Here is a 27,657-nt window from a genome sequence, read left to right on the forward strand (position 1 = left end):
CTGACTCACAGGCCAGTAAGGGGTTAAAATCCCAGTAGCCAGCCAGTAAGGGGTTAATATCTCAGTATCCGGCCAGTAAGGGGTTAATATAACACTGACCGGCTATTAATGGGTTAATATCTCAGTATCCGGCCAGTAAGGGGTTAATATCTCAGTATCCGGCCAGTAAGGGGTTAATATAACACTGACCGGCCATTAATGGGTTAATATCTCAGTATCCGGCCAGTAAGGGGTTAATATCACACTGACCGGCCATTAATGGGTTAATATCTCAGTATCCGGCCAGTAAGGGGTTAATATCGTAGTATCCGGCCAGTAAGGGGTTAATATAACACTGACCGGCCATTAATGGGTTAATATCTCAGTATCCGGCCAGTAAGGGGTTAATATCTCAGTATCCGGCCAGTAAGGGGTTAATATCTGACTGACCGGCCATTAAGGGGTTAATACCCCAGGTCACAGAGTCTGGCCCTCCATTCACACAGGTGGACAGACCCTGCACTCTCGGCCCCGCCCCCTGCACCTGCTGCCTGGGTAACCGCGCGTGGCCGTCACCATCAGCAGCACAGGGGGCGGGGCAGGGGGAGGAGCTAGTCTCGGGAGCGCGCCCGGCTGTAGAGGCGGTTGGAGCAGCAGGTGAGCGTGCACGAGCTTAGCGCAGGGACTGGGCGGCCTCTCCCGACATCCTCCATGGCAGCCTCGGACAGGCTCGGATAGGGCCCCCCCTGGACACAGGGGCCCCCAGGGACCAGGAACACCGCACCCCAACACCACCACCAACATGGCGGAGAGGTAATAACGAGCATCATGGGTAATAATACCCAGCATCCCTCACACAGAGAGAGAGAGAGAGAGAGGGGTTAATAATACCCAGCATCCCTCACAGAGAGAGAGGGGTTAATAATACCCAGCATCCCTCACAGAGAGAGAGAGGGGTTAATAATACCCAGCATCCCTCACAGAGAGAGAGGGGTTAATAATACCCAGCATCCCTCACAGAGAGAGAGGGGTTAATAATACCCAGCATCCCTCACAGAGAGAGAGGGGTTAATAATACCCAGCATCCCTCACAGAGAGAGAGGGGTTAATAATACCCAGCATCCCTCACAGAGAGAGAGGGGTTAATAATACCCAGCATCCCTCACAGAGAGAGAGGGGTTAATAATACCCAGCATCCCTCACAGAGAGAGAGGGGTTAATAATACCCAGCATCCCTCACAGAGAGAGAGGGGTTAATAATACCCAGCATCCCTCACAGAGAGAGAGGGGTTAATAATACCCAGCATCCCTCACAGGGAGAGAGAGAGGGGTTAATAATACCCAGCATCCCTCACAGGGAGAGAGAGAGGGGTTAATAATACCCAGCATCCCTCACAGGGAGAGAGAGAGGGGTTAATAATACCCAGCATCCATCACAGGGAGAGAGAGAGGGGTTAATAATACCCAGCATCCATCACAGGGAGAGAGAGAGGGGTTAATAATACCCAGCATCCCTCACAGGGAGAGAGAGAGGGGTTAATAATACCCAGCATCCCTCACAGGGAGAGAGAGAGGGGTTAATAATACCCAGCATCCCTCACAGAGAGAGAGAGAGAGGGGTTAATAATACCCAGCATCCCTCACAGAGAGAGAGAGAGAGGGGTTAATAATACCCAGCATCCCTCACAGGGAGAGAGAGAGAGAGGGGTTAATAATACCCAGCATCCCACACAGAGAGAGAGGGGTTAATAATACCCAGCATCCCACAGAGAGAGAGAGAGAGGGGATAATACCCAGCATCCCTCACAGAGAGAGAGAGAGGGGTTAATAATACCCAGCATCTCTCACAGAGAGAGAGAGAGAGGGGTTAATAATACCCAGCATCTCTCACAGAGAGAGAGAGAGAGGGGGGTTAATAATACCCAGCATCCCTCACAGGGAGAGAGAGAGGGGGGTTAATAATACCCAGCATCCCTCACAGGGAGAGAGAGGGGTTAATAATACCCAGCATCCCTCACAGGGAGAGAGAGGGGTTAATAATACCCAGCATCCCTCACAGGGAGAGAGAGGGGTTAATAATACCCAGCATCCCTCACAGAGAGAGAGGGGTTAATAATACCCAGCATCCCTCACAGAGAGAGAGGGGTTAATAATACCCAGCATCCCTCACAGAGAGAGAGGGGTTAATAATACCCAGCATCCCTCACAGAGAGAGAGGGGTTAATAATACCCAGCATCCCTCACAGAGAGAGAGGGGTTAATAATACCCAGCATCCCTCACAGAGAGAGAGGGGTTAATAATACCCAGCATCCCTCACAGAGAGAGAGGGGTTAATAATACCCAGCATCCCTCACAGAGAGAGAGGGGTTAATAATACCCAGCATCCCTCACAGAGAGAGAGGGGTTAATAATACCCAGCATCCCTCACAGGGAGAGAGAGAGGTTAATAATACCCAGCATCCATCACAGGGAGAGAGAGAGGGGTTAATAATACCCAGCATCCCTCACAGGGAGAGAGAGAGGGGTTAATAATACCCAGCATCCCACACAGGGAGAGAGAGAGGGGTTAATAATACCCAGCATCTCTCACAGAGAGAGAGAGAGGGGTTAATAATACCCAGCATCTCTCACAGAGAGAGAGAGAGGGGTTAATAATACCCAGCATCTCTCACAGAGAGAGAGAGAGAGGGGTTAATAATACCCAGCATCTCTCACAGAGAGAGAGAGAGAGGGGTTAATAATACCCAGCATCTCTCACAGAGAGAGAGAGAGAGGGGTTAATAATACCCAGCATCTCTCACAGAGAGAGAGAGAGAGGGGTTAATAATACCCAGCATCTCTCACAGAGAGAGAGAGAGAGGGGTTAATAATACCCAGCATCTCTCACAGAGAGAGAGAGAGAGGGGTTAATAATACCCAGCATCTCTCACAGAGAGAGAGAGAGAGGGGTTAATAATACCCAGCATCTCTCACAGAGAGAGAGAGAGAGGGGTTAATAATACCCAGCATCTCTCACAGAGAGAGAGAGAGAGAGGGGTTAATAATACCCAGCATCCCTCACAGAGAGAGAGAGGGGGGTTAATAATACCCAGCATCCCTCACAGGGAGAGAGAGGGGTTAATAATACCCAGCATCCCTCACAGGGAGAGAGAGGGGTTAATAATACCCAGCATCCCTCACAGGGAGAGAGAGAGAGAGGGGTTAATAATACCCAGCATCCCTCACAGAGAGAGAGAGAGAGGTTAATAATACCCAACATCCCTCACAGACAGAGAGAGAGAGGGGTTAATAATACCCAGCATCCCTCACAGAGAGAGAGGGGTTAATAATACCCAGCATCCCTCACAGGGAGAGAGAGGTTAATAATACCCAGCATCCCTCACAGGAAGAGAGAGAGGGGTTAATAATACCCAGCATCCCACACAGAGAGAGAGAGAAGGGATAATAATACCCAGCATCCCTCACAGAGAGAGAGAGAAGGGATAATAATACCCAGCATCCCTCACAGAGAGAGAGAGGGGTTAATAATACCCAGCATCCCTCACAGAGAGAGAGAGAGAGAGGGGTTAATAATACCCAGCATCCCTCACAGAGAGAGAGAGAGCGAGAGAGGTTAATAATACCCAGCATCCCTCACAGAGAGAGAGAGAGCGAGAGAGGTTAATAATATCCAGCATCCCTCACAGAGAGAGAGAGGGGTTAATAATACCCAGCATCCCTCACAGGGAGAGAGGGGGGTTAATAATACCCAGCATCCCTCACAGGGAGAGAGAGAGAGGGGTTAATAATACCCAGCATCCCTCACAGGGAGAGAGAGAGAGGGGTTAATAATACCCAGCATCCCTCACAGGGGGAGAGAGAGAGAGGGGTTAATAATACCCAGCATCCCTCACAGAGAGAGAGAGGGGTTAATAATACCCAGCATCCCTCACAGAGAGAGAGAGGGGGGTTAATAATACCCAGCATCCCTCAGAGAGAGAGAGAGGGGGGTTAATAATACCCAGCATCCCTCACAGAGAGAGAGAGAGAGAGATTAATAATACCCAGCATCCCCCCCAGAGAGAGAGAGAGAGGTTAATAATACCCAGCATCCCCCCCAGAGAGAGAGAGAGAGGTTAATAATACCCAGCATCCCTCACAGAGAGAGGGTTTAATAATACCCAACATCCCTCACACAGAGAGAGAGAGAGGGGGGTTAATAATACCCAACATCCCTCACAGAGAGAGAGAGAGAGAGAGAGGGGGTTTAATAATACCCAGCATCCCTCACAGAGGGAGAGAGAGAGGGGTTAATAATACCCAGCATCCCTCACAGAGGGAGAGAGAGAGAGAGATGGGTTAATAATACCCAGCATCCCTCACAGAGAGAGAGAGAGGGGTTAATAATAATACCCAACATCCCCTCACACAGAGAGAGAGGGGTTAATAATAATACCCAACATCCCCTCACACAGAGAGAGAGAGGGGTTAATAATAATACCCAACATCCCCTCACACAGAGAGAGAGAGAGAGAGAGGGGTTAATAATAATAATACCCAACATCCCCTCACACAGAGAGAGAGAGGGGTTAATAATAATACCCAGCATCCCTCACAGAGAGAGAGGGGTTAATAATAATACCCAGCATCCCTCACAGAGAGAGAGAGGGGTTATTCATAATACCCAACATCCCCTCACAGAGAGAGAGAGAGAGAGAGAGAGAGAGAGGTTAATAATAATACCCAACATCCCCTCACACAGAGAGAGAGATGGGTTAATAATAATACCCAGCATCCCTCACACACAGAGAGAGAGGGGTTATTCATAATACCCAGCATCCCTCACACAGAGAGAGAGAGGGGTTAATAATAATACCCAACATCCCCTCACACACAGAGAGAGAGGGGTTAATAATAATACCCAACATCCCCTCACACACAGAGAGAGAGGGGTTAATAATAATACCCAGCATCCCTCACAGAGAGAGAGATGGGTTAATAATAATACCCAGCATCCCTCACAGAGAGAGAGGGGTTATTCATAATACCCAGCATCCCTCACAGAGAGAGAGGGGTTAATAATAATACCCAGCATCCCTGACAGAGTGAGGGGTTAATAATACCCAGCATCCCTCACAGAGAGAGAAAGAGGGGTTAATAATACACAGCATCCCTCACAGACAGACAGAGGGGTTAATAATACACCGCATCCCTCACAGACAGAGGGGTTAATAATACACCGCATCCCTCACAGACAGAGGGGTTAATAATACCCAGCATCCCTCACAGACAGAGAGAGAGAGAGATAGGGTTTAATAATACCCAGCATCCCTCACAGACAGAGAGAGAGAGGGGTTAATAATACCCTGCATCCCTCACAGACAGAGAGAGAGAGAGATAGGGGTTAATAATACCCAGCATCCCATCACAGAGAGAGAGAGGGGTTAATAATACCCAGCATCCCATCACAGAGAGAGAGAGGGGTTAATAATACCCAGCATCCCATCACAGAGAGAGAGAGGGGTTAATAATACCCAGCATCCCATCACAGAGAGAGAGAGGGGTTAATAATACCCAGCATCCCATCACAGAGAGAGAGGGGTTAATAATACCCAGCATCCCTCACAGACAGACAGAGAGAGGGGTTAATAATACCCAGCATCCCTCACAGAGAGAGAGGGGTTAATAATACCCAGCATCCCTCACAGGGAGAGAGGGGGGTTAATAATACCCAGCATCCCTCACAGGGAGAGAGGGGGGTTAATAATACCCAGCATCCCATCACAGACAGAGAGGGGGTGGTTAATAATACCCTGCATCCCATCACAGACAGAGAGAGGGGCTAATAATACCCTGCATCCCATCACAGACAGAGAGAGGGGTTAATAATACCCTGCATCCCATCACAGACAAAGAGAGGGGTTAATAATACCCTGCATCCCATCACAGACAGAGAGAGGGGTTAATAATACCCAGCATCCCTCACACAGAGAGAGAGAGAGAGAGAGAGAGGGGTTAATAATACCCAGCATCCCATCACAGACAGAGAGAGGGGTTAATAATACCCAGCATCCCATCACAGACAGAGAGAGGGGTTAATAATACCCAGCATCCCATCACAGACAGAGAGAGGTTAATAATACCCAGCATCCCATCACAGACAGAGAGAGGTTAATAATACCCAGCATCCCATCACAGACAGAGAGAGGGGTTAATAATACCCAGCATCCCATCACAGACAGAGAGAGGGGTTAATAATACCCAGCATCCCATCACAGACAGAGAGAGGGGTTAATAATACCCAGCATCCCATCACAGACAGAGAGAGGGGTTAATAATACCCAGCATCCCATCAGAGAGAGAGAGAGGGGTTAATAATAATACCCAGCATCCCTCACAGAGAGAGAGAGAGGGGTTAATAATACCCAGCATCCCTCACAGAGAGAGAGGGGTTATTCATAATACCCAGCATCCCTCACAGACAGAGAGGGGTTAATAATAATACCCAGCATCCCTGACAAAGAGAGAGAGGGGTTAATAATACCCAGCATCCCTCACAGAGAGAGATAGAGGGCGCTTAATAATACCCAGCATCCCTCACAGGGAGAGAGGGGGGTTAATAATAGACAGCATCCCATGACAGAGAGAGAGAGGGGTTAATAATAGACAGCATCCCATGACAGAGAGAGAGAGGGGTTAATAATACACAGCATCCCTCACAGACAGACAGACAGACAGAGGGGTTAATAATACCCTGCATCCCTCACAGAGAGAGAGAGAGAGAGAGAGGGGTTAATAATACTCAGCATCCCATCACAGAGAGAGAGAGGGGTTAATAATACCCAGCATCCCATCACAGAGAGAGAGAGGGGTTAATAATACCCAGCATCCCATCACAGAGAGAGAGAGGGGTTAATAATACCCAGCATCCCTCACAGACAGAGAGAGAGGGGTTAATAATACCCAGCATCCCTCACAGACAGAGAGAGAGGGGTTAATAATACCCTGCATCCCTCACAGAGAGAGAGAGAGAGAGAGAGAGAGAGGGGTTAATAATACTCAGCATCCCATCACAGAGAGAGAGAGGGGTTAATAATACCCAGCATCCCTCACAGACAGGGAGAGAGGGGTTAATAATACCCAGCATCCCTCACAGACAGAGAGAGAGGGGTTAATAATACCCAGCATCCCTCACAGACAGAGAGAGAGGGGTTAATAATACCCAGCATCCCTCACAGACAGACAGAGAGAGGGGTTAATAATACCCAGCATCCCTCACAGACAGACAGAGAGAGGGGTTAATAATACCCAGCATCCCTCACAGACAGACAGAGAGAGGGGTTAATAATACCCAGCATCCCTCACAGACATCACAGAGCATCCCTCACAGACAGACAGAGAGAGGGGTTAATAATACCCAGCATCCCTCACAGACCGAGATAGAGGGGTTAATAATACCCAGCATCCCTCACAGGGAGAGAGGGGGGTTAATAATACCCAGCATCCCTCACAGGGAGAGAGGGGGGTTAATAATACCCAGCATCCCTCACAGGGAGAGAGGGGGGTTAATAATACCCAGCATCCCTCACAGGGAGAGAGGGGGGTTAATAATACCCAGCATCCCTCACAGGGAGAGAGGGGGGTTAATAATACCCAGCATCCCTCACAGGGAGAGAGGGGGGTTAATAATACCCAGCATCCCTCACAGAGAGAGAGGGGGGTTAATAATACCCAGCATCCCTCACAGAGAGAGAGAGAGGGGTTAATAATGCCTAGCATCCCATCACAGACAGAGAGGGGTTAATAATACCCTGCATCCCATCACAGACAGAGAGAGGGGTTAATAATACCCAGCATCCCATCACAGACAGAGAGAGGGGTTAATAATACCCTGCATCCCTCACAGAGAGAGAGAGAGGGGTTAATAATACCCTGCATCCCTCACAGAGAGAGAGAGAGGGGTTAATAATACCCAGCATCCCATCACAGACAGAGAGAGGGGTTAATAATACCCAGCATCCCATCACAGACAGAGAGAGGGGTTAATAATACCCAGGATCCCTCACAGGGAGAGAGGGGGGTTAATAATACCCAGCATCCCTCACAGGGAGAGAGGGGGGTTAATAATACCCAGCATCCCATCACAGAGAGAGAGGGGTTAATAATACCCAGCATCCCTCACAGGGAGAGAGAGAGGGGTTAATAATACCCAGCATCCCTCACAGGGAGAGAGAGAGGGGTTAATAATACCCAGCATCCCTCACAGGGAGAGAGGGGTTAATAGTAATACCCAGCATCCCTTCACAGGGAGAGATGGGTTAATAGTAATACCCAGCATCCCTTCACAGGGAGAGATGGGTTAATAGTAATACCCAGCATCCCTTCACAGGGAGAGAGGGGTTAATAGTAATACCCAGCATCCCATCACTAGGCACCTCAGGGAGGAAGGGGTTATTAATATCCAGCATTCCATCACTAGGTACCACAGTATATACTATTTACATGGGGAACCACAGAGAGTGAAAGAGGTTAACAATACCCAGGCATCCCATCTAATTCCTGGGCATCACAGAGTTAAGCTTGTACATACCATTTTACTGGGCATCACTGGGAGTGAAGGGTTAATACCCAGCTCTCCTTGGCATCTCAGGTAGGAGTTAATAATACCAAGTATTACAGATGAATAATGGAGAGTACCTTAATCCCAGGGAGATTATTTGCTGGAGGGACATGCTTTGAATGGAATAATCCAGGGTACCTGATGATCACGGAGGTGAACCAGCATCCTAGAGACATCACTGAGCATGACTAGGGACACTGCTATTAATCTGCAGCTTCTGGGAATGTTTACAATGGGAGCAGTCTGAGGCCAGGAAGGGAATGGCACATCGGAATTTGAGAAAATCTTTGGTTAAAGTGACACTATAGTCACCTGAACAACTTTAGCTTAATGAAGCAGTTTTGGTTTATCGAACATGCCCCTGCAGCCTCACTGCTCAATCCTCTGCCATTTAGGAGTTAAATCCCTTTGTTTATGAACCCTAGTCACACCTCCCTGCATGTGACTTGCACAGCCTTCCATAAACACTTCCTGTAAAGAGAGCCCTATTTAGGCTCTCTATTGCAAGTTCTGTTTAATTAAGATTTTCTTATCCCCTGCTATGTTAATAGCTTGCTAGATCCTGCAAGAGCCTCCTGTATGTGATTAATGTTCAATTTAGAGATTGAGATACAATTATTTAAGGTAAATTACATCTGTTTGAAAGTGAAAACAGTTTTTTTTTCCATGCAGGCTCTGTCAATCATAGCCAGGGGAGGTGTGGCTAGGGCTGTATAAACAGAAACAAAGTGATTTAACTCCTAAATGACAGTGAATTGAGCAGTGAAATTGCAGGGGAATGATCTATACACTAAAACTGCTTTATTTAGCTAAAGTCATTTAGGTGACTATAGTGTTCCTTTAATGAGAGTATCCTGGAGTGGGAAGGGTTAATTAGAGGTGCTTTGGATCTGTGCCTGAGAGTTCTGTGGCCATAGATGGGTTAATGAGGTATCTGGAATCATGTGGCAGGGACATTGACAAGGAAAAGTTATATAGACCCGAGCACTGGGTAAATTCTCCAACTCTGAGAACGGAGAATGTTTAATGAGGGAATTACAAACTAGCCAAACTAGAAAAGTTCTCAAAATCCGTGATCATTCTGTTCAGCTATTTTGGTCTAAAATGTAAACTTCCCAAAGTTCTCACTTTTAGTAAATAACCCTGTTTGTGTTCATTAAATGTATCGGCCTGATTTAACCCCTTAAGGACCAAACTTTTGGAATAAAAGGGAATCATGACATGTCATGTGTCCTTAAGGGGTTAAGAGTACATTTTCTTTGTGATCGAGCACTCTTGGTTAGTAATGGGTTAATAAGATGGGGGTGGTTTCTGGGGATTTCTGTGTGTACATTAATAAAGGTGTATATTGCTTGCGATGACACCGTGTGCGCAGCCATCTGTCACTGGGAAATGGCTCGAAATCTGTTTTTGGGATACGTGCCCGTATTGCACATCACATGGTGCCTATAGCATAATATTGTCACTATATGTGAAAGATGGCAGTAAATATAGCGTGCTGTGTGTTTAGAGCTTTGTCTGTCCGTCTGTCTATAGCATTCTTACACTGCTTAATACAGTATACCGCGTACCTCTCACTGTCTGTCCGTCTATAGCGTTATCACACTGCTTTATATACCGCGTACCTCTCACTGTCTGTCCATCTATAACGTTATCATGCTGCTTTATATACCGCGTACCTCTCACTGTCTGTCCATCTATAGCGTTATCATGCTGCTTTATATACCGCGTACCTCTCACTGTCTGTCCGTCTATAGCGTTATCACACTGCTTTATATACCACGTACCTCTCACTGTCTGTCCATCTATAGCGTTATCACACTGCTTTATATACCGCGTACCTCTCACTGTCTGTCCATCTATAGCGTTATCACACTGCTTTATGTACCCCGTACCTCTCACTGTCTGTCCATCTATAGCGTTAGCACGCTGCTTTATATACTGCGTACCTCTCACTGTCTGTCCATCTATAGCGTTATCACGCTGCTTTATATACCGCGTACCTCTCACTGTCTGTCCATCTATAGCGTTATCACGCTGCTTTATATACCGCGTACCTCTCACTGTCTGTCCATCTATAGCGTTATCATGCTGCTTTATATACCGCGTACCTCTCACTGTCTGTCCATCTATAACGTTATCATGCTGCTTTATATACCGCGTACCTCTCACTGTCTGTCCATCTATAACGTTATCACACTGCTTTATATACCGCGTACCTCTCACTGTCTGTCCATCTATAGCGTTATCACACTGCTTTATATACCGCGTACCTCACTGTCTGTCCATCTATAGCGTTATCACACTGCTTTATATACCGCGTACCTCTCACTGTCTGTCCATCTATAGCGTTATCACGCTGCTTTATATACCGCGTACCTCTCACTGTCTGTCCATCTATAGCGTTATCACACTGCTTTATATACCGCGTACCTCTCACTGTCTGTCCATCTATAGCGTTATCACACTGCTTTATATACCGCGTACCTCTCACTGTCTGTCCATCTATAGCGTTATCACACTGCTTTATATACCGCGTACCTCTCACTGTCTGTCCATCTATAGCGTTATCATGCTGCTTTATATACCGGGTACCTCTCACTGTCTGTCCATCTATAGCGTTATCATGCTGCTTTATATACCGCGTACCTCTCACTGTCTGTCCATCTATAGCGTTATCATGCTGCTTTATATACCGCGTACCTCTCACTGTCCATCTATAGCGTTATCACGCTGCTTTATATACCGCGTACCTCTCACTGTCTGTCCATCTATAGCGTTATCATGCTGCTTTATATACCCCGTACCTCTCACTGTCTGTCCATCTATAGCGTTATCACGCTGCTTTATATACCGCGTACCTCTCACTGTCTGTCCATCTATAGCGTTATCACGCTGCTTTATATACCGCGTACCTCTCACTGTCTGTCCATCTATAACGTTATCACACTGCTTTATATACCGCGTACCTCTCACTGTCTGTCCATCTATAGCGTTATCATGCTGCTTTATATACCGCGTACCTCTCACTGTCCATCTATAGCGTTATCACGCTGCTTTATATACCGCGTACCTCTCACTGTCTGTCCATCTATAGCGTTATCATGCTGCTTTATATACCCCGTACCTCTCACTGTCTGTCCATCTATAGCGTTATCACACTGCTTTATATACCGCGTACCTCTCACTGTCTGTCCATCTATAGCGTTATCATGCTGCTTTATATACCGCGTACCTCTCACTGTCTGTCCATCTATAGCGTTATCACACTGCTTTATATACCCCGTACCTCTCACTGTCTGTCCATCTATAACGTTATCATGCTGCTTTATATACCGCGTACCTCTCACTGTCTGTCCATCTATAGCGTTATCATGCTGCTTTATATACCGCGTACCTCTCACTGTCTGTCCATCTATAGCGTTATCACACTGCTTTATATACCGCGTACCTCTCACTGTCTGTCTATCTATAGCGTTATCACACTGCTTTATATACCGCGTACCTCTCACTGTCTGTCCATCTATAACGTTATCACACTGCTTTATATACCGCGTACCTCTCACTGTCTGTCCATCTATAGCGTTATCACACTGCTTTATATACCGCGTACCTCTCACTGTCTGTCCATCTATAACGTTATCACGCTGCTTTATATACCGCGTACCTCTCACTGTCTGTCCATCTATAGCGTTATCATGCTGCTTTATATACCGCGTACCTCTCACTGTCTGTCCATCTATAGCGTTATCACGCTGCTTTATATACCGCGTACCTCTCACTGTCTGTCCATCTATAGCGTTATCACACTGCTTTATATACCGCGTACCTCTCACTGTCTGTCCATCTATAACGTTATCACGCTGCTTTATATACCGCGTACCTCTCACTGTCTGTCCATCTATAGCGTTATCATGCTGCTTTATATACCGCGTACCTCTCACTGTCTGTCCATCTATAGCGTTATCACACTGCTTTATATACCGCGTACCTCTCACTGTCTGTCCATCTATAGCGTTATCACGCTGCTTTATATACCGCGTACCTCTCACTGTCTGTCCATCTATAGCGTTATCATGCTGCTTTATATACCGCGTACCTCTCACTGTCTGTCCATCTATAATGTTATCATGCTGCTTTATATACCGCGTACCTCTCACTGTCTGTCCATCTATAACGTTATCACACTGCTTTATATACCGCGTACCTCTCACTGTCTGTCCATCTATAGCGTTATCACACTGCTTTATATACCGCGTACCTCTCACTGTCTGTCCATCTATAGCGTTATCATGCTGCTTTATATACCGCGTACCTCTCACTGTCTGTCCATCTATAGCGTTATCATGCTGCTTCATATACCGCGTACCTCTCACTGTCTGTCCATCTATAGCGTTATCATGCTGCTTTATATACCGCGTACCTCTCACTGTCTGTCCTTCTATAGCGTTATCATGCTGCTTTATATACCCCGTACCTCTCACTGTCTGTCCATCTATAGCGTTATCACGCTGCTTTATATACCGCGTACCTCTCACTGTCTGTCCATCTATAGCGTTATCACACTGATTTATATACCGCTTACCTCTCACTGTCTGTCCGTCTGTCCAGCTATGTTATCACGCTGCTTTATATACCGCGTACCTCTCACTGTCAGTCTGTCTGTCCAGTTATAGCGCTGTTTGTCACGCTGTCTGTCCAATTATAGCATTATTTATCACGCTGGGGGTAATAGAATCTGGTTTCAGGATATATAATCTGTCATGCGATATGGATTTAGTGCGCTGGCTACAGGTATTGGCAGCTATTATTTCTGTGAGCGAACTCGTAACCTGAGCGTTTACACTGACCTGTATTTAGTTTTGTATTTAAAGTTCTCTGCCTGTTAACAGTTTAATGTGAGTGTGTTTTTACTCTCTGCTGGTCATGATGTCTGCCTGTCACCAGATTTTATTTTGTGATTTGGTGACTTGGGTTCACTAACTGTTATTACTGTGTAATACTTCATAATTCTGTATTATATATCGTAATAGAGATATGCTTTCTGACTAATAATTATTATTTACTTCTTGTTTTTAAATGATGTAAAATAATGTTTGTATGACTTTATTTACATAGTTCCACCATGTTGCCTTATATGGAGATTTTGAACACCGGTCCCCTGAATGGGTTAAAACTGCCAGTTACTGTAATATTCAGCAAATATAGTCATTCAATCATTTTCAGGATGACTTGGATACAGTGGACATTATGGTAAAAAAATGCAGAATTTTTTTTCTTTTTTTTTCTTCTCCACATTAATGTAAAGCTTTGTTTCTTCCAGTCAGTAACGCGATTAAAGCACATGCCAGGCGTGCTTTGTAGTCCTTGCATCGTGTCCTGTGTTTATGGTCACGCTGTATCCATTCATATAATCACACCCGTTATTTGCCATCATTGTGATGTTTGGATAATCCTTCCCTAGCCAGAGAATTGGGTCAGTCATTTGACTCTCATGGGGTTAAAAGGCAAATTACTTAGGGACTGGACTTGGGCATGTTTTGCATCCAAGCTTTGAGAGGCGTAGGCTGCTATTGCGATCCCTGTAAATGCTGAATGTGTTAATCTGATGCCTGTCCCTCTCACCTCCCTGAATGCGGAGCTGCTGGAGAGCTGGCCCCGGCTTCGAGACACCTGATTTCTCCTTTATTGTCTTTATACATCCGTAGACTGGCGCTCTGAATGATTAATGCGGCTCCATTAACCCTCTTGGCGATGGTGCAGCAGGTGGCATGTAGTAGGGCGTGCCTTCTGCCAGCTTGGTGTGTAAACACGCAGGGCTGCGATAAGCATGGCAGGGACTCTGCTTATTGCATTGCGGCAGAACGCCTGATCCCTACACCCTGGATGTCTGATCTCCCCATCATTTCATTTTCTGTCCAATTCACAGACCCGTGAGGCTTGCGTGTCATTTGGGGTATGGTGCATTTTGGGGATTCCAGACATTGTGCGCAGCACTCTCCCCAAACATTACACACATTGTTTGGGCCGTGTTTCTCTAACAGAATTTGTGCAAAGGCCAGTGTGCAGTGTGTAGCCTGTGTATAATCCACCTGTTCTAACCCGGTAATTACTGTAAGAATGAGGAATTCCGTTAACACGCCATGGGTGCAGTGTGTGGGGACACGTGGGCTGGCGGCAGTAAGGGGACACGTGGACTGTCCTAGTGAAATGAACGTCATACATCTTGTGTCCATATGAACAACAGCTGCTTTATTCTGCCTGGGAGGAAATTAGCACATCTTTTATGTAGATAAAAAAAAAAATGACTTCTAGGCGTTCAGTGGAGTGGAATGATATTATTGAAAAATGCTTTTATTTTATTTTTATTTTTTTGCTGCTAATCAAAGAGATTAATTCCCTAAATTGAGAATTATAAACAGTTTAAAATTTAACTATAAATATATCTTGAAATTACTTCAATTCAGTATTTAGTGAACTTTGTGGGTGTTGAGCTTTGAACGCACTGATTGGTTTATTTACTAAAGTTGAAATATGATTGACTTGAAGTGGCCATGGTATTTGGGGTCTGTATGTGCAGAGTTGCAATTTGAAACACATACTAGTCATAGCCCAGAGCTACCGGGGGTAACCCCATCTCCAGCAGCGTCATTAGCCGCTAAACACGCTACAATTAGCATGTATTTTGTGCATCTCGTAATTTGTAAATCAATCACGTGGATGGTGTAGCTATGACTAGTTGTGGAGCCTTGAATGTGTTGATACATTAGGTCAGGGCTTAACAAATTTGCTTGAAATCTAGAAGCAAACAAAAAAATTAGGAACAGTTAGTGCGATTATTCGCAAATGGAAGAAACACAAAATAACTGTCAGTCTGTCAGGGTACCTGAGGTCTCTACCTCTGGGAGAGGTAGAGACTTAGACGTCTATCCATCCGGACGGTCTGTTTCCCATGTTCCTCGCGGTCCACCCGGTCACATTAACGCCGGCCGCGAGGGAGTCACTTCCTTTTGTAGCATGACGTCCGGAAGTCGACGTCATGACGCCAACCCGGAACGACCTGTCACTCAATTGTTTGGAGACTAATCAGGATTCGTCGGAGGCGTGTCTACCCTTCTGAGCCAGGGTATTTAACAGTGCTTCTCTCATTTGCTCATTGCCCTGTCGTGGTTCTAGCCTGCCTAGTCACACAGTGCTCTGGTATTTTCAGTTATCCCTTTGGTTCCGACCCGGCTTGTTTGACTTACTCTGTTTACCTCTGTTATCCTTGACCCGGCTTGTTCCTCGCTTACCTGTCCTCTCGTTCCCTCGACCTCGGCTTGACTCTGACCATTCTCTATATTCTCCGTACGTTAGTCCGGCCATTCTAAGGTCCGGTATACGTATCCTGTCCTGTTTGTACTCTGCGTGTTGGATCCCTGTCCCGATCCTGACATTACGACAGGGCCAATGGATCCTGCAAGTACAAACAGTCAGCTTGGCCTCTCTGATCCTAGGTTCGAAGCCATGGAACACAGAATGGATCAAATGGCACTAGCGCTACAGGCGTTATCTCGTGCCAATAATCCACCAGAGGAGACACGTACTACTTCTATCTCCCCTGTAAGTTCTGTCCTAGAGGTAGCCACTGTAGGTGCCTCCTCCCGCATTACCCCACCAGTACGTTATGGTGGTTCACCTGAGAAGTGTCGTGGTTTTTTAAACCAGATTAGTATCCACTTTGAATTACAACCTCGTTCCTATCCTACAGATAGGGCAAAGGTTGGATTTATTATCACCTTACTCATTGAGAAAGCTCTGAGATGGGCCAACCCACTATGGGAGAACGATAACCCGTTAGTATATAATTATAATGCCTTTGTAGCTGCCTTTAGAAGAACTTTTGACCCCCCTGGTAGAAAGGTCAATGCAGCCAGATTACTGTTGCGCCTGAGACAGGAGAACCGAACACTTGTGGATTATGCACTAGAGTTCAGGTCTCTGGCGTCAGAAGTTAAGTGGAATGAGCAGGCTTATATAGATGTATTTTTGAACGGGCTATCAGACGTAATCCTTGATGAGGTTGCTACTAGAGAACTCCCTGAAAATTTGGAGGATTTAATTTCGTTCATTTCTCGTATTGATGAGCGTTTAAGAGAGAGACAAAACACTCGAGAGAGGAACCTTAGACCTTCCTTTAAATTAGCTCCCACATTTCAAAGTCCGGATTCCACTACCTCACTGTTTCCTGAACCTATGCAGATAGGCAATACTCGCCTCTCAGAAGAAGAGAGACAGTACAGGAGAAGAGAGGGATTATGCATGTATTGTGGAGTCAGAGGTCACTTACGCCTAAATTGTCCTAATCGCTCGGGAAACGCTCGCACCTAAGTTTCTCTAGAGGACAGGCCTTGGGTGTTTCTATTTTGTCCTCTACTCATAATTATAAAGATCACAGGCTTCTGCTACCAGTTTCTTTAACTTGGGAGAAGGGAGTACTAAAGACTATGGCTTTGATAGATTCCGGAGCTGCTGAGAATTTTATCGACCAAGCCTTTGCTACTAAACACACTATCCCATCCCAGTTAAGGGATACACCCTTGGCCGTTGAGGCCATAGATGGTAGACCTTTACTTGAGCCTGTTATCTCCCGTGAGACCATACCCGTTAACTTAACTGTTGGTATCTTACACGAGGAAGAGTTATCACTTATGCTCATTTCGTCCCCTTCTGTCCCCATAGTCCTGGGGTACCCTTGGTTAAAAAGACATAACCCTATTATCGATTGGGAGTTAGGGGAGATACTCTCATGGGGTCAGGGCTGCCAGGAGAGGTGTTTACGCAGGGTTTCTCCATTGGCTGTAATAAACACACCAGGTACTTCCACTCAGTCTACAGAGAGACAGATACCGTCTCTCTACCAGGACTTAAAAGCAGTATTCAACAAGAAAAAGGCTGACACCTTACCTCCACACAGGTCATTTGATTGTAAAATTAAGCTTCTACCTGGTACTATGCCTCCAAGGGGCAATGTATATCCTCTATCCACTCAAGAGAACGCAGTTCTAGAGGAGTATATTCGTGAGAATCTAGAAAAAGGATTCATTAGGAGATCCTCTTCTCCCGCCGGGGCTGGTTTTTTTTTTCGTTAAAAAGAAGGATGGCACTCTGAGACCTTGTATTGATTACCGAGGTTTGAATAAGATAACCATCAGAAATGCCTATCCGATTCCTTTGATTACCGAGCTGTTTGATCGTTTAAAGGGCTCTAAAATTTTCACCAAGTTAGATCTCAGAGGGGCGTATAACTTGGTGAGAATCCAGCATGGACACGAGTGGATGACAGCGTTCAATACCCGTTATGGTCACTATGAATACACGGTTATGCCATTTGGTCTTTGTAATGCTCCGGCAGTATTTCAGGATTTGATTAATGAAGTTCTTAGGGAGTTTCAACCTGATTGTGTTATTGTATACCTGGATGACATACTTATACACTCTAGGGACGTTGAGACCCACCACAGACAAGTCAGAAAGGTATTGCACAAACTTCTGCATCATGGCTTATACTGTAAATTGGAGAAATGCAGTTTTGACCAGTCTCAGATAGACTTTCTTGGTTACATGATTTCTGGGGAGGGCTTTAAGATGGATCCTGACAAACTCCAATCTATTTTAGATTGGCCATTGCCTAAGGGACTCAACGTGATTCAGAGGTTTATTGGTTTCTCTAATTATTATAGGCGCTTTATTAAGGGATACTCTTCTATTATTGCGCCTATTACCAATATGACCAAACAAGGGGCTGATACTAAGACCTGGTCTACTGAGGCCCCTGTTGCTTTCAAGACTCTCAAGGAACTTTTTGCTTCTGCCCCAATTTTAGTCCATCCTGATACGACTCTGCCGTTCCTACTCGAGGTCGATGCCTCTGAGACGGGAGTAGGTGCTGTTCTGTCACAAAGGTTAGGGGTGGACAAACCGTTACACCCTTGTGGTTTTTTCTCTAAGAAACTATCTGGTCCTGAAAGCAGATATGACATCGGTGACAGGGAACTGTTAGCGGTCATTATGGCCCTAAAGGAGTGGAGACATTTATTAGAAGGGACCTTACATCCTGTTACGATTCTAACGGACCACAAGAACTTGCCCATTGGGGAGGCTAAGCGCCTATCCGCCAGGCAAGCTCGTTGGTCCTTATTCCTGACTCACTTCAATTATGTGCTTACTTATAGACCTGGTTCTAAGAACTCTAAAGCCGATGCTTTATCTCGCCAATATGAACCGTCCACTATAGCTGAGCCAGTTCTTTCCTCGATAGTTCCTAAATGTAATATCATCGCTAACACGAATCTCAGGATTCATTCTCCGTTGCTTGCTGAGATCATGAAGTTACAACATCTAGCTCCTAAACAGACTCCTGGGGATAGACACTTCGTTCCTCCTGCTCTCCAACTGGAAGTGTTAAGGTGTTTCCACAACAGCAAGGTAGCTGGGCATCCTGGCATTCGCAAGACGTATGCTTTAATCTCGAAAGATTTCTGGTGGCCTGCTGTACGTAAGGATGTTAAGGATTTCATCGGTACGTGTGAGGTCTGTACTAAGACTAAGCAACCTCATACGCTCCCATGTGGATTTCTGCATCCCTTAGAGGTTCCAGAGAAGCCATGGTCCTGTTTAGCTATGGACTTCATTGTCGATTTACCTATCTCTAAAAAACAGACTGTTATCCTCACCGTGGTTGACAGATTCACCAAGATGGCTCACTTCGTTCCTCTGCCTAAACTCCCGTCCTCCCCCGAATTGGCAGAGATATTCGCTAGGGAGATTTTTCGTTTACATGGGATACCCTCCCAAATTGTGTCTGACAGGGGTTCCCAATTTGTTTCCCGTTTTTGGAGGTCCTTCTGCTCTCAACTGGGTATCAAATTGAATTTCTCTTCTGCCTATCATCCTCAGTCTAACGGAGCTGCTGAACGCACCAAGCAAAAGATTGAACAATATTTACGTTGTTTTGTTTCTGAACACCAGGACGATTGGGTTGGTTTGATTCCTTGGGCGGAGTTTGCACACAACAATCTAGTTTGTGATTCTACTCATTCAAGCCCCTTCTTCATGAATTATGGCTTTCACCCATCTATTCTTCCCTCGGCTTCTCCTTCCCAAGGGTTACCGTCGGTTGATGTTCATGTTGCCAATTTGAGGAAGTTGTGGGATCAGACTCGACAAATTCTTCTACACAATTCTATGCTGGTTAAGAAACACGCTGATAAACGTAGAAGGGCGGCTCCGGTGTTTGTTCCAGGTGATAGAGTATGGTTGAGTACAAGAAACATTCGGTTAAAAGTGCCTTCCATGAAGTTCGCTCCTCGTTATATTGGACCTTACAGAATGCTGACTCGAATTAACCCAGTTGCGTATCGTCTAGCTCTTCCATCTGCCTTACGCATCCCTAACTCATTTCATGTTTCATTGCTGAAACCACTAGTCTGTAACAGATTTTCCTCCACAGTCTCCTCCCCTCGCCCTGTTCAGGTGGAGGGTCAGGAGGAGTATGAGGTTAACGCTATCATCGATTCTCGAAACTCCCGGGGGAAAGTGCAATATCTGGTCGATTGGAAGGGATATGGTCCTGAGGAGAGGAGTTGGGTGCCTCAAGAGGATGTTCATGCTCCTCGTCTCCGCAGGGCGTTTCACTTCCGCTTCAGATCTCGTCCCGGTTCATTACGCCCGGTGGGCGTATCTGAGAGGGGGGGTACTGTCAGGGTACCTGATTTTTCTACCTCTGGGAGAGGTAGAGACTTAGACGTCTATCCATCCGGACGGTCTGTTTCCCATGTTCCTCGCGGTCCACTCGGTCACATTAACGCCGGCCGCGAGGGAGTCACTTCCTTTTGTAGCATGACGTCCGGAAGTCGACGTCATGACGCCAACCCGGAACGACCTGTCACTCAATTGTTTGGAGACTAATCAGGACTCGTCGGAGGCGTGTCTACCCTTCTGAGCCAGGGTATTTAACAGTGCTTCTCTCATTTGCTCATTGCCCTGTCGTGGTTCTAGCCTGCCTAGTCACACAGTGCTCTGGTATTTTCAGTTATCCCTTTGGTTCCGACCCGGCTTGTTTGACTTACTCTGTTTACCTCTGTTATCCTTGACCCGGCTTGTTCTTCGCTTACCTGTCCTCTCGTTCCCTCGACCTCGGCTTGTCTCTGACCATTCTCTATATTCTCGGTACGTTAGTCCGGCCATTCTAAGGTCCGGTATACGTATCCTGTCCTGTTTGTACTCTGCGTGTTGGATCCCTGTCCCGATCCTGACACAGTCTCCCTTGGTCTGGTGCTCCGCACAAGATGTCACCTGCTGGAGTTTCAATGACCATGAGAACGGTGAGGAATCAGCCCAGAATTACACGGTTAATGATCTCAAGGCAGATGGGACCATAGTCACCAAGAAAACAATTGGTAACACACTATGCCTTGAAGGACTGAAATCCTGCAGCGCCCGCAAGGCCCCCCTGCTCAAGAAAGCACATGTACAGGCCCTTCTGAAGCTTGCCAATGAACATCTAAATGATGGAATTCCATTAAAATGCCATGGGTGCAGTGTGTTGGACACGTGGGCTGGTCAGATGAGACCAAAATCGAGCTCTTAGGCAGCATTCCTCCTCCTCTAAACACGGCATGGAGGTGGAGACATTATGCTTTGGAGATGTTTTTCTGCTAAGGGGACAGGACAACTGCACTGCATCAAAGGGACGATGGGCGGGGGCCATGTACCGTCAAATCTTGGGTGAGAACCTCCTTCCCTCAGCCAGGGCATTGAAAATGGGTTGTGGATGGGTATTCCAGCGTTACAATGACCCAAAACACACAGCCAAGGCAACAAAGGAGTGGCTCAAGAAGAAGCACATTAAGGATCTGCAAAGAGGAGTGGGACAAAATCCCTCCTGAGATGTGTGCAAACCTGGTGGCCAACTACAAGAAACATCTGACCTCTGTGGTTGCTGATTGCCGACAAGTCCTGTCGAATGGGTCAAATACTTATTTCACCCAATGACATGCAAATCAACTTTTTTGACGTGTTTTCCTGGATTTTTTTATTTTTTATTATTCTGTCTCACTGTTAAAATACACCTACCATTAAATTTATAGACTGATCATTTCTTTGTCAGTGGGCAAACGTTCAAAATCAGCAGGGGATCAAATTATTTTCCCCCTCTCTGTAGAATGAGGTGTATGCGTCTAGGGGTGATGGGAACCCTGTCATAGAATGAGATGTATGCGTCTAGGGGAGATGAGAACCCTGTCATAGAATGAGATGTATGCGTCTAGGGGTGATGAGAACCCTGTTATAGAATGAGGTGTATGGGTCTAGGGGTGGTGGGAGCTGTGACAAACGCTCCTTCCCACGTACGTTTGCCACGGACTCCTGGAGGAGTGTGGAAGCCGGCCTCCTGCCCACCGACTACGGTGCAGGTTTGGGAGTTACCATGCCCAGCTGCCACTAGTAGCTCTCCCTGGGTGCTCCTGGTTCAGCACTTTCCCTTCATGCGAATAGAACCAAACGCTGGCTCTCTGGCGGCCGTTCGCATGAACCAAACACACGAATAGTCCCAGCGGTACTTAGCCACGACCGCTATGGAACTAAATTCGGCATGAGGACTTTGTTCGTTCCCGGTCACCACAGCGGGACTTAGCTGCGAATGTTATGGAACAGTTTTGAGCATGAAGTGACAGTGCAGTTCACGGACAACTTGGTTTGCGGTTTTGAATCACTTTGAAATCTGCCAGGAGAGCGCTTTTTGGAGGGAAGGTGCCTGAGACAAAGGGTAACAAATGCTACCTAAGAGCCAGGCGGAGTACCCCGTGTTAGGATTCGGCAGGGAAAGTCCTTGTAAGGACTGTGTGTCCCTGGGAGGGAGTTGAGCTAGTCCCCTATCCTGCTCCAGGAGGACCCCAGTTAAGCCACGGCAACTGGGGCAGAAGCGCTGAGGTTTTTCCCTGTTCCAGCTAGGAAGCGGTCTTTGGCGGAGGTACCCATCCGGGGTACAGAGAGCTCCGCTACAGGAACCCTGCTATTGAATAAGGTGTATGGATCTAGGGGTGAATCCTGCCATATGATGAGATGTATGGGTCTGTGGTTGATTAAGTGAATGATATTGTTAATTCTGGCTGCTGTAAAGTTCCTGTGTAGCCTAGATGGATTTAAAGCTTTTTCCATGTGGGCGAGATTGAATGATAACATAGTTTATGGGTGGAATACATGAGATTAAGAAATTGTAAAGGAAGTTTAATGGCTTGTTAAAAAAATAAAAAAAATAAAAAAATAAATATATATATATATATATATTTATTATAAATTACAAAGAGCGTTTAATTTCCCATATGGAGAACCAGCATTAGTTTTATGCAAAAGGTAATATCCGAATTCACAACCCAGTCTATGGGAATAACGTTAGAACAAGTTTCTTCTAAACCAAACGGACTTCTGTTGGTAAAAAAAACAGAATTGTTTCTATAACTTTACTTTCCTCCATACATTTATTTATGTATATTAACCATTTAGATTTTGTTTGTTTTTCTGGCACATATTTAAATACATTCTTGTATGGATAGCCTGACTATCGTTCCCTTACATTTTCTGTCTGTTTCCAATCCTATATAATAGGGCACTTAATAAATAATTCTTATAATAGTATTATTTGGGTTGTCAAACTGTCGTGTTTACTTCTGCGAAAACCTGGGTTTATATATTTTGATTTCTTCGATTTGCTGGCTATTTGGCAGCCGTTATTTATAGACCAGCACTTGGCAAACTATAACAACACTGAAAGTGCATCATGGGAGTTGTAGTTTTCAATGATGGGAGCTTTGCAGTTCCAGGTCCCTGATGGATGACTGACACTAGCCAGATTAAGGATTGTGAACAAAAAAATGAAGACATTTTATTATTTCATTTTGACCAAGTACTGCACAACGAAAGTGATAAAACCGCGTTTTAACAAGTCATTGACTAAAATCCGACAGCTATTAAAGGACCACTCTAATGCCAGGAAAACAAACTCGTTTTCCTGGCACTATAGGGTCTTTGGGCATCCCCCACCCTCAGGGTCCCACTCCCGCTGGGCTGAAGGGGGAGGAAAGGGTGAAACACTTACCTTTCTCCAGCGCCGGGCTCCCTCGGCGCTGGGGACTCTCCTCCCTCTTCCGAAGTCCTCCACTGAATGCGCATGTGTGGCAAGACCCGCCCGCATTCAGTCAGTCCATAGGAAAGCATTCTCAATGATTTCCTATGGACGCTGGCGTCTTCTCACTGTGAAAATCACTGTGAAAAGCGCGGAAGCGCCTCTAGCGGCTGTCAATGAGACAGCCACTAGAGGCTGGATTAACCCTAGTGTAAACATAGCAGTTTCTCTGAAACTATTTTTACAGCTGCAGGGTTAACCCTAGATGGACCTGGCACCCAGACCACTTAATTAAGCTGAAGTGGTCTGTGTGCCTATAGTGGTCCTTTAACACATTATTTATTAACATTATTGTACTCATGCTCACACTGATTATTTCACTCCCAAACTGATTCTCTGTGGGGATCTTTGGGATTTGAGCAGCTTAATAAGCCATCCCCCAATAAGTCATCCCCCAATCAGGTAGGGTGGGGGTGTCCCAGAAAAGCTCTTAAACACAAGGCTGGAAAGATAAAGGGATTCCAGCGACAGCCAGTTTAGTTATTTTAGCATGTCACAATGGTGAGTCCTGTAATTACATTGTAGCACAAATCGGCAGAACGAGTTATTGTCAGGGTACCTGGAGTCTCTACCTCGGAGGAGGTTAGACTTTCAGACGGCCGTCCTCTCAGGGGGGCTGACTCACCCGATCCTCGCAGCTCTCCCGGCCGTTTACACGCCGGCCGCGATAGCTCCGCCTCCTTTTATGACGCGGCGCTCAGTAGCCGACGTCATGACGGCAATCACGTCCCGACCTGTCAATCAAATCCCGAACAACGAATCAGGGCTCGTCAGGGGCGGAGTCATCAATTAAAGAGTCAAGGTATAAAATAGGGATGTGTATAATGGTTCATTGCCCTGTCGTGGTTCTAGCTAGTCTGGTCACTCAGTGCTCTTATTACTGTTTGTCTTTTTGGTTCTGACTCGGCTTTGTGTTTTCGTTCCTGCTTGCCTCTCTTATCCTTTGACCTCGGCTTGTCTCTCGCTTACCTGCTCTCTCGTTCCCTCGACCTCGGCTTGTCTCTGACCATTCTTTGCTTACTCCTTACGTTAGTCCGGCCATTCTAAGGTCCGGTATACGTACCTAGCTCCTGTTTATATTCTGCGTGTTGGATCCCTGTCCCGATCCTGACAGTTATACAATGTATTGAGTTTATTAATGTGGGATTGCGATGCAGGTGCATATACTACATCCCCATAATCAATGATTGTACAGCAAATGCTGATGCCAATCTTTTCCTTTACTGTAGGGTTTAGGCAGGATTTGTTTCTGTACAGGGCACCTAGTTTTGGATAAAGTTTAGATGCAAGTTGTTCTAAGTTGAGGCCAAAAGATAGATTGGGGTCTACCAACATACCCAAGTATTTGAAAGAGTGGACTGCGGTCAGTGTGCTATTTGAATTAGTTTTGATGGATAGGTGGGAATTGTGTAATTTAGGTACTGTTCCAAAGATCATTATGACAGTTTTGTCAGTGTTTAGGAAGTGTTTGTTTTTTGTGATCCACTTTTCTACCTTTGTAACCTAGTCTTGGAGCACAGCCTCAAGCTGCGATATATCGGATTTGCTCGCATAGATTACTGTGTTGTCTTCGCAGTGACAATGTTGAGTAAAATAAAGTCTTATTTTCTCCCATTATTTTTTTTTTTTTTTTTGTAAATTCTTTATTACGACGATCAGGTGAGTACAGAATCACAAATATTTATACACCACAACAGTGTACATACGTTTAGTCAGTTCGGAGAAAAACATTGAAAGTAAGCGTTGTTGTCTTCTGATCATCTGACATACAGCAAGCATCATAAAGCTGTTAATCAATCAATAAAGCGTAGGCAATTTAGGCAAATTAAACAATTTAAACGATTATAGGTAGATGCATCATTAAGAGCTAAAACAGTTCCAGTAACATCAATAACCGATCAAGCAAGTTGAAACAAGGGGATATCTCGGAGCCCCATTCCGCAGTCCTTCTAAGAGACCTGGTGTATAGACCTTATAGCTAAGAAACTAGGTAATAGCTTCAATCTCAAACATGTTTATATTTGACACATATGGCTGAGAGAACCTGCGCATCCCCAGTTGGGCGTAGCGTCTGAGATATGTAGGTATTGGGTGAACTAAGTGTGTTGCGATGCAGGCAGGATTGTAAGTTCCAAGCACATACATTTCACTGCAAAGGACGCCACCCCTCAAATCCGCACCTTAATCAGGGATCTCCTAAAGAAGGGAATTCCAGGAGTCACCTGTGCAACAGAAGTGGTTTGGGTGTGTCTGTCTATCGTAGTAGTCCAACAGTCAGACGTCTGATGCGGTGCCTTGGAGTGTCGCAGGGCGTATGTTATATTCCCGTCCCCTCGTCAGTCTAGTATGTCATACGTTGGGGTCACTGCTCTGTACGGTCAGTTCCCTAGTTGTTGCTTCAGTCAGCATTTAGTGATGACATTGGTTCGCCTCCCTGGAATCTACTGCCTTCTATGCCTATAGCTCGCGCATCCTCACAGTCGGGTACCCCTGTTCCCGACCTCCTCGGGCCCAGTCCGAGCCGCCGCCACGGTGTCCTAGAAATAGGTCGCGTGGGCTTGAGTGGAAACATTGTATGTTGAGAAAAAAAGATTCTCCCATTTTTTTAATATTTTATCCCTATTAAATTTGTTTATTGGCTAAATATTTGATGTTAAATAAAATCACTGTTTCCTCTGAATAAAATGATATATAATAAGTGTGGGTGCATTTAATATAAAAGAGGCTTATTACGCCTGAACAGACATATAGCGCAAGTTTTTGTTTGTTTTGATCACAACGTGTACATTTGGCTCGGTCCATAAGGGGTTAATGTTCCACCTACTACTTACCGTGCTTGTATTTACCTGCTGTGTATTTATTTTATTTGCTATTTTTTTTACAAACATTATACTTTTCACTGTGAATATGTATAGAAATACTACGATTCTTGTATCAGACTGTCAGTTTCCATGGAAACCAAAGAGTGAACGCTCTTCAAGTGAATGAAGACAGATTGGACAACATAAGCTGGTGGAGACATTATGTTCTTAAAACCACACGTCAAGATTAAGGCCTTATTTGCTTTTTTATTTACAATGTATCCGGCACTGTCTGTATGGTGAATCCACTATCGGTATTATTCAGTATTTACAATGTATCCGGCACGGTCTGTATGGTGAATCCGCTCTCAGTATTATTCAGTAATTACAATGTATCCGGCACTGTCTGTATGGTGAATCCACTATCGGTATTATTCAGTATTTACAATGTATACGGCACTGTCTGTATGGTGAATCCACTATCGGTATTATTCAGTATTTACAATGTATCCGGCACGGTCTGTATGGTGAATCCGCTCTCAGTATTATTCAGTAATTACAATGTATCCGGCACTGTCTGTATGGTGAATCCGCTATCGGTATTATTCAGTAATTACAATGTATCCGGCACGGTCTGTATGGTGAATCCACTATCGGTATTATTCAGTAATTACAATGTATCCGGCACTGTCTGTATGGTGAATCCGCTATCGGTATTATTCAGTAATTACAATGTATCCGGCACTGTCTGTATGGTGAATCCGCTATTGGTATTATTCAGTATTTACAATGTATACGGCACTGTCTGTATGGTGAATCCGCTATCGGTATTATTCAGTATTTACAATGTATCCGTGTCAGGGTACCTGAGGTCTCTACCTCCGAGAGAGGTAGAGACTTAGACGTTTATCCGTCCGGACGCCATGTTTCCCCTGTTCCTCGCGGTCGACCCGGTCACATAAACGCCGGCCGCGAGGGAGTTACTTCCTTATGTAGCATGGTCCCCGGAGACCGACGTCATGACGCCAATCCGGAACGACCTGTCACTCAATCC

The 27,657-nt window shown here is 45.7% G+C and overlaps 1 protein-coding gene across 2 annotated transcripts in view; it reads left to right on the forward strand.

Moving 5' to 3' along the window:
• The first annotated feature begins 589 nt into the window (after positions 1 to 589).
• ARHGAP39 (Rho GTPase activating protein 39) overlaps positions 590 to 27,657 on the forward strand; it is a 189,494-nt gene continuing 162,426 nt past the window's right edge. For both annotated transcript variants that reach the window (XM_063450969.1, XM_063450970.1), the window contains exon 1: positions 590 to 792. In XM_063450969.1, coding sequence (XP_063307039.1) covers positions 782 to 792 — 11 coding nt within the window. In that variant the 5' untranslated portion in view covers positions 590 to 781. The remainder of the gene's footprint in view (positions 793 to 27,657) is intronic.

The sequence above is a fragment of the Pelobates fuscus genome, chromosome 4 (assembly GCF_036172605.1).
Source record: "Pelobates fuscus isolate aPelFus1 chromosome 4, aPelFus1.pri, whole genome shotgun sequence".
Taxonomy (NCBI): Eukaryota; Metazoa; Chordata; class Amphibia; order Anura; family Pelobatidae; genus Pelobates; species Pelobates fuscus.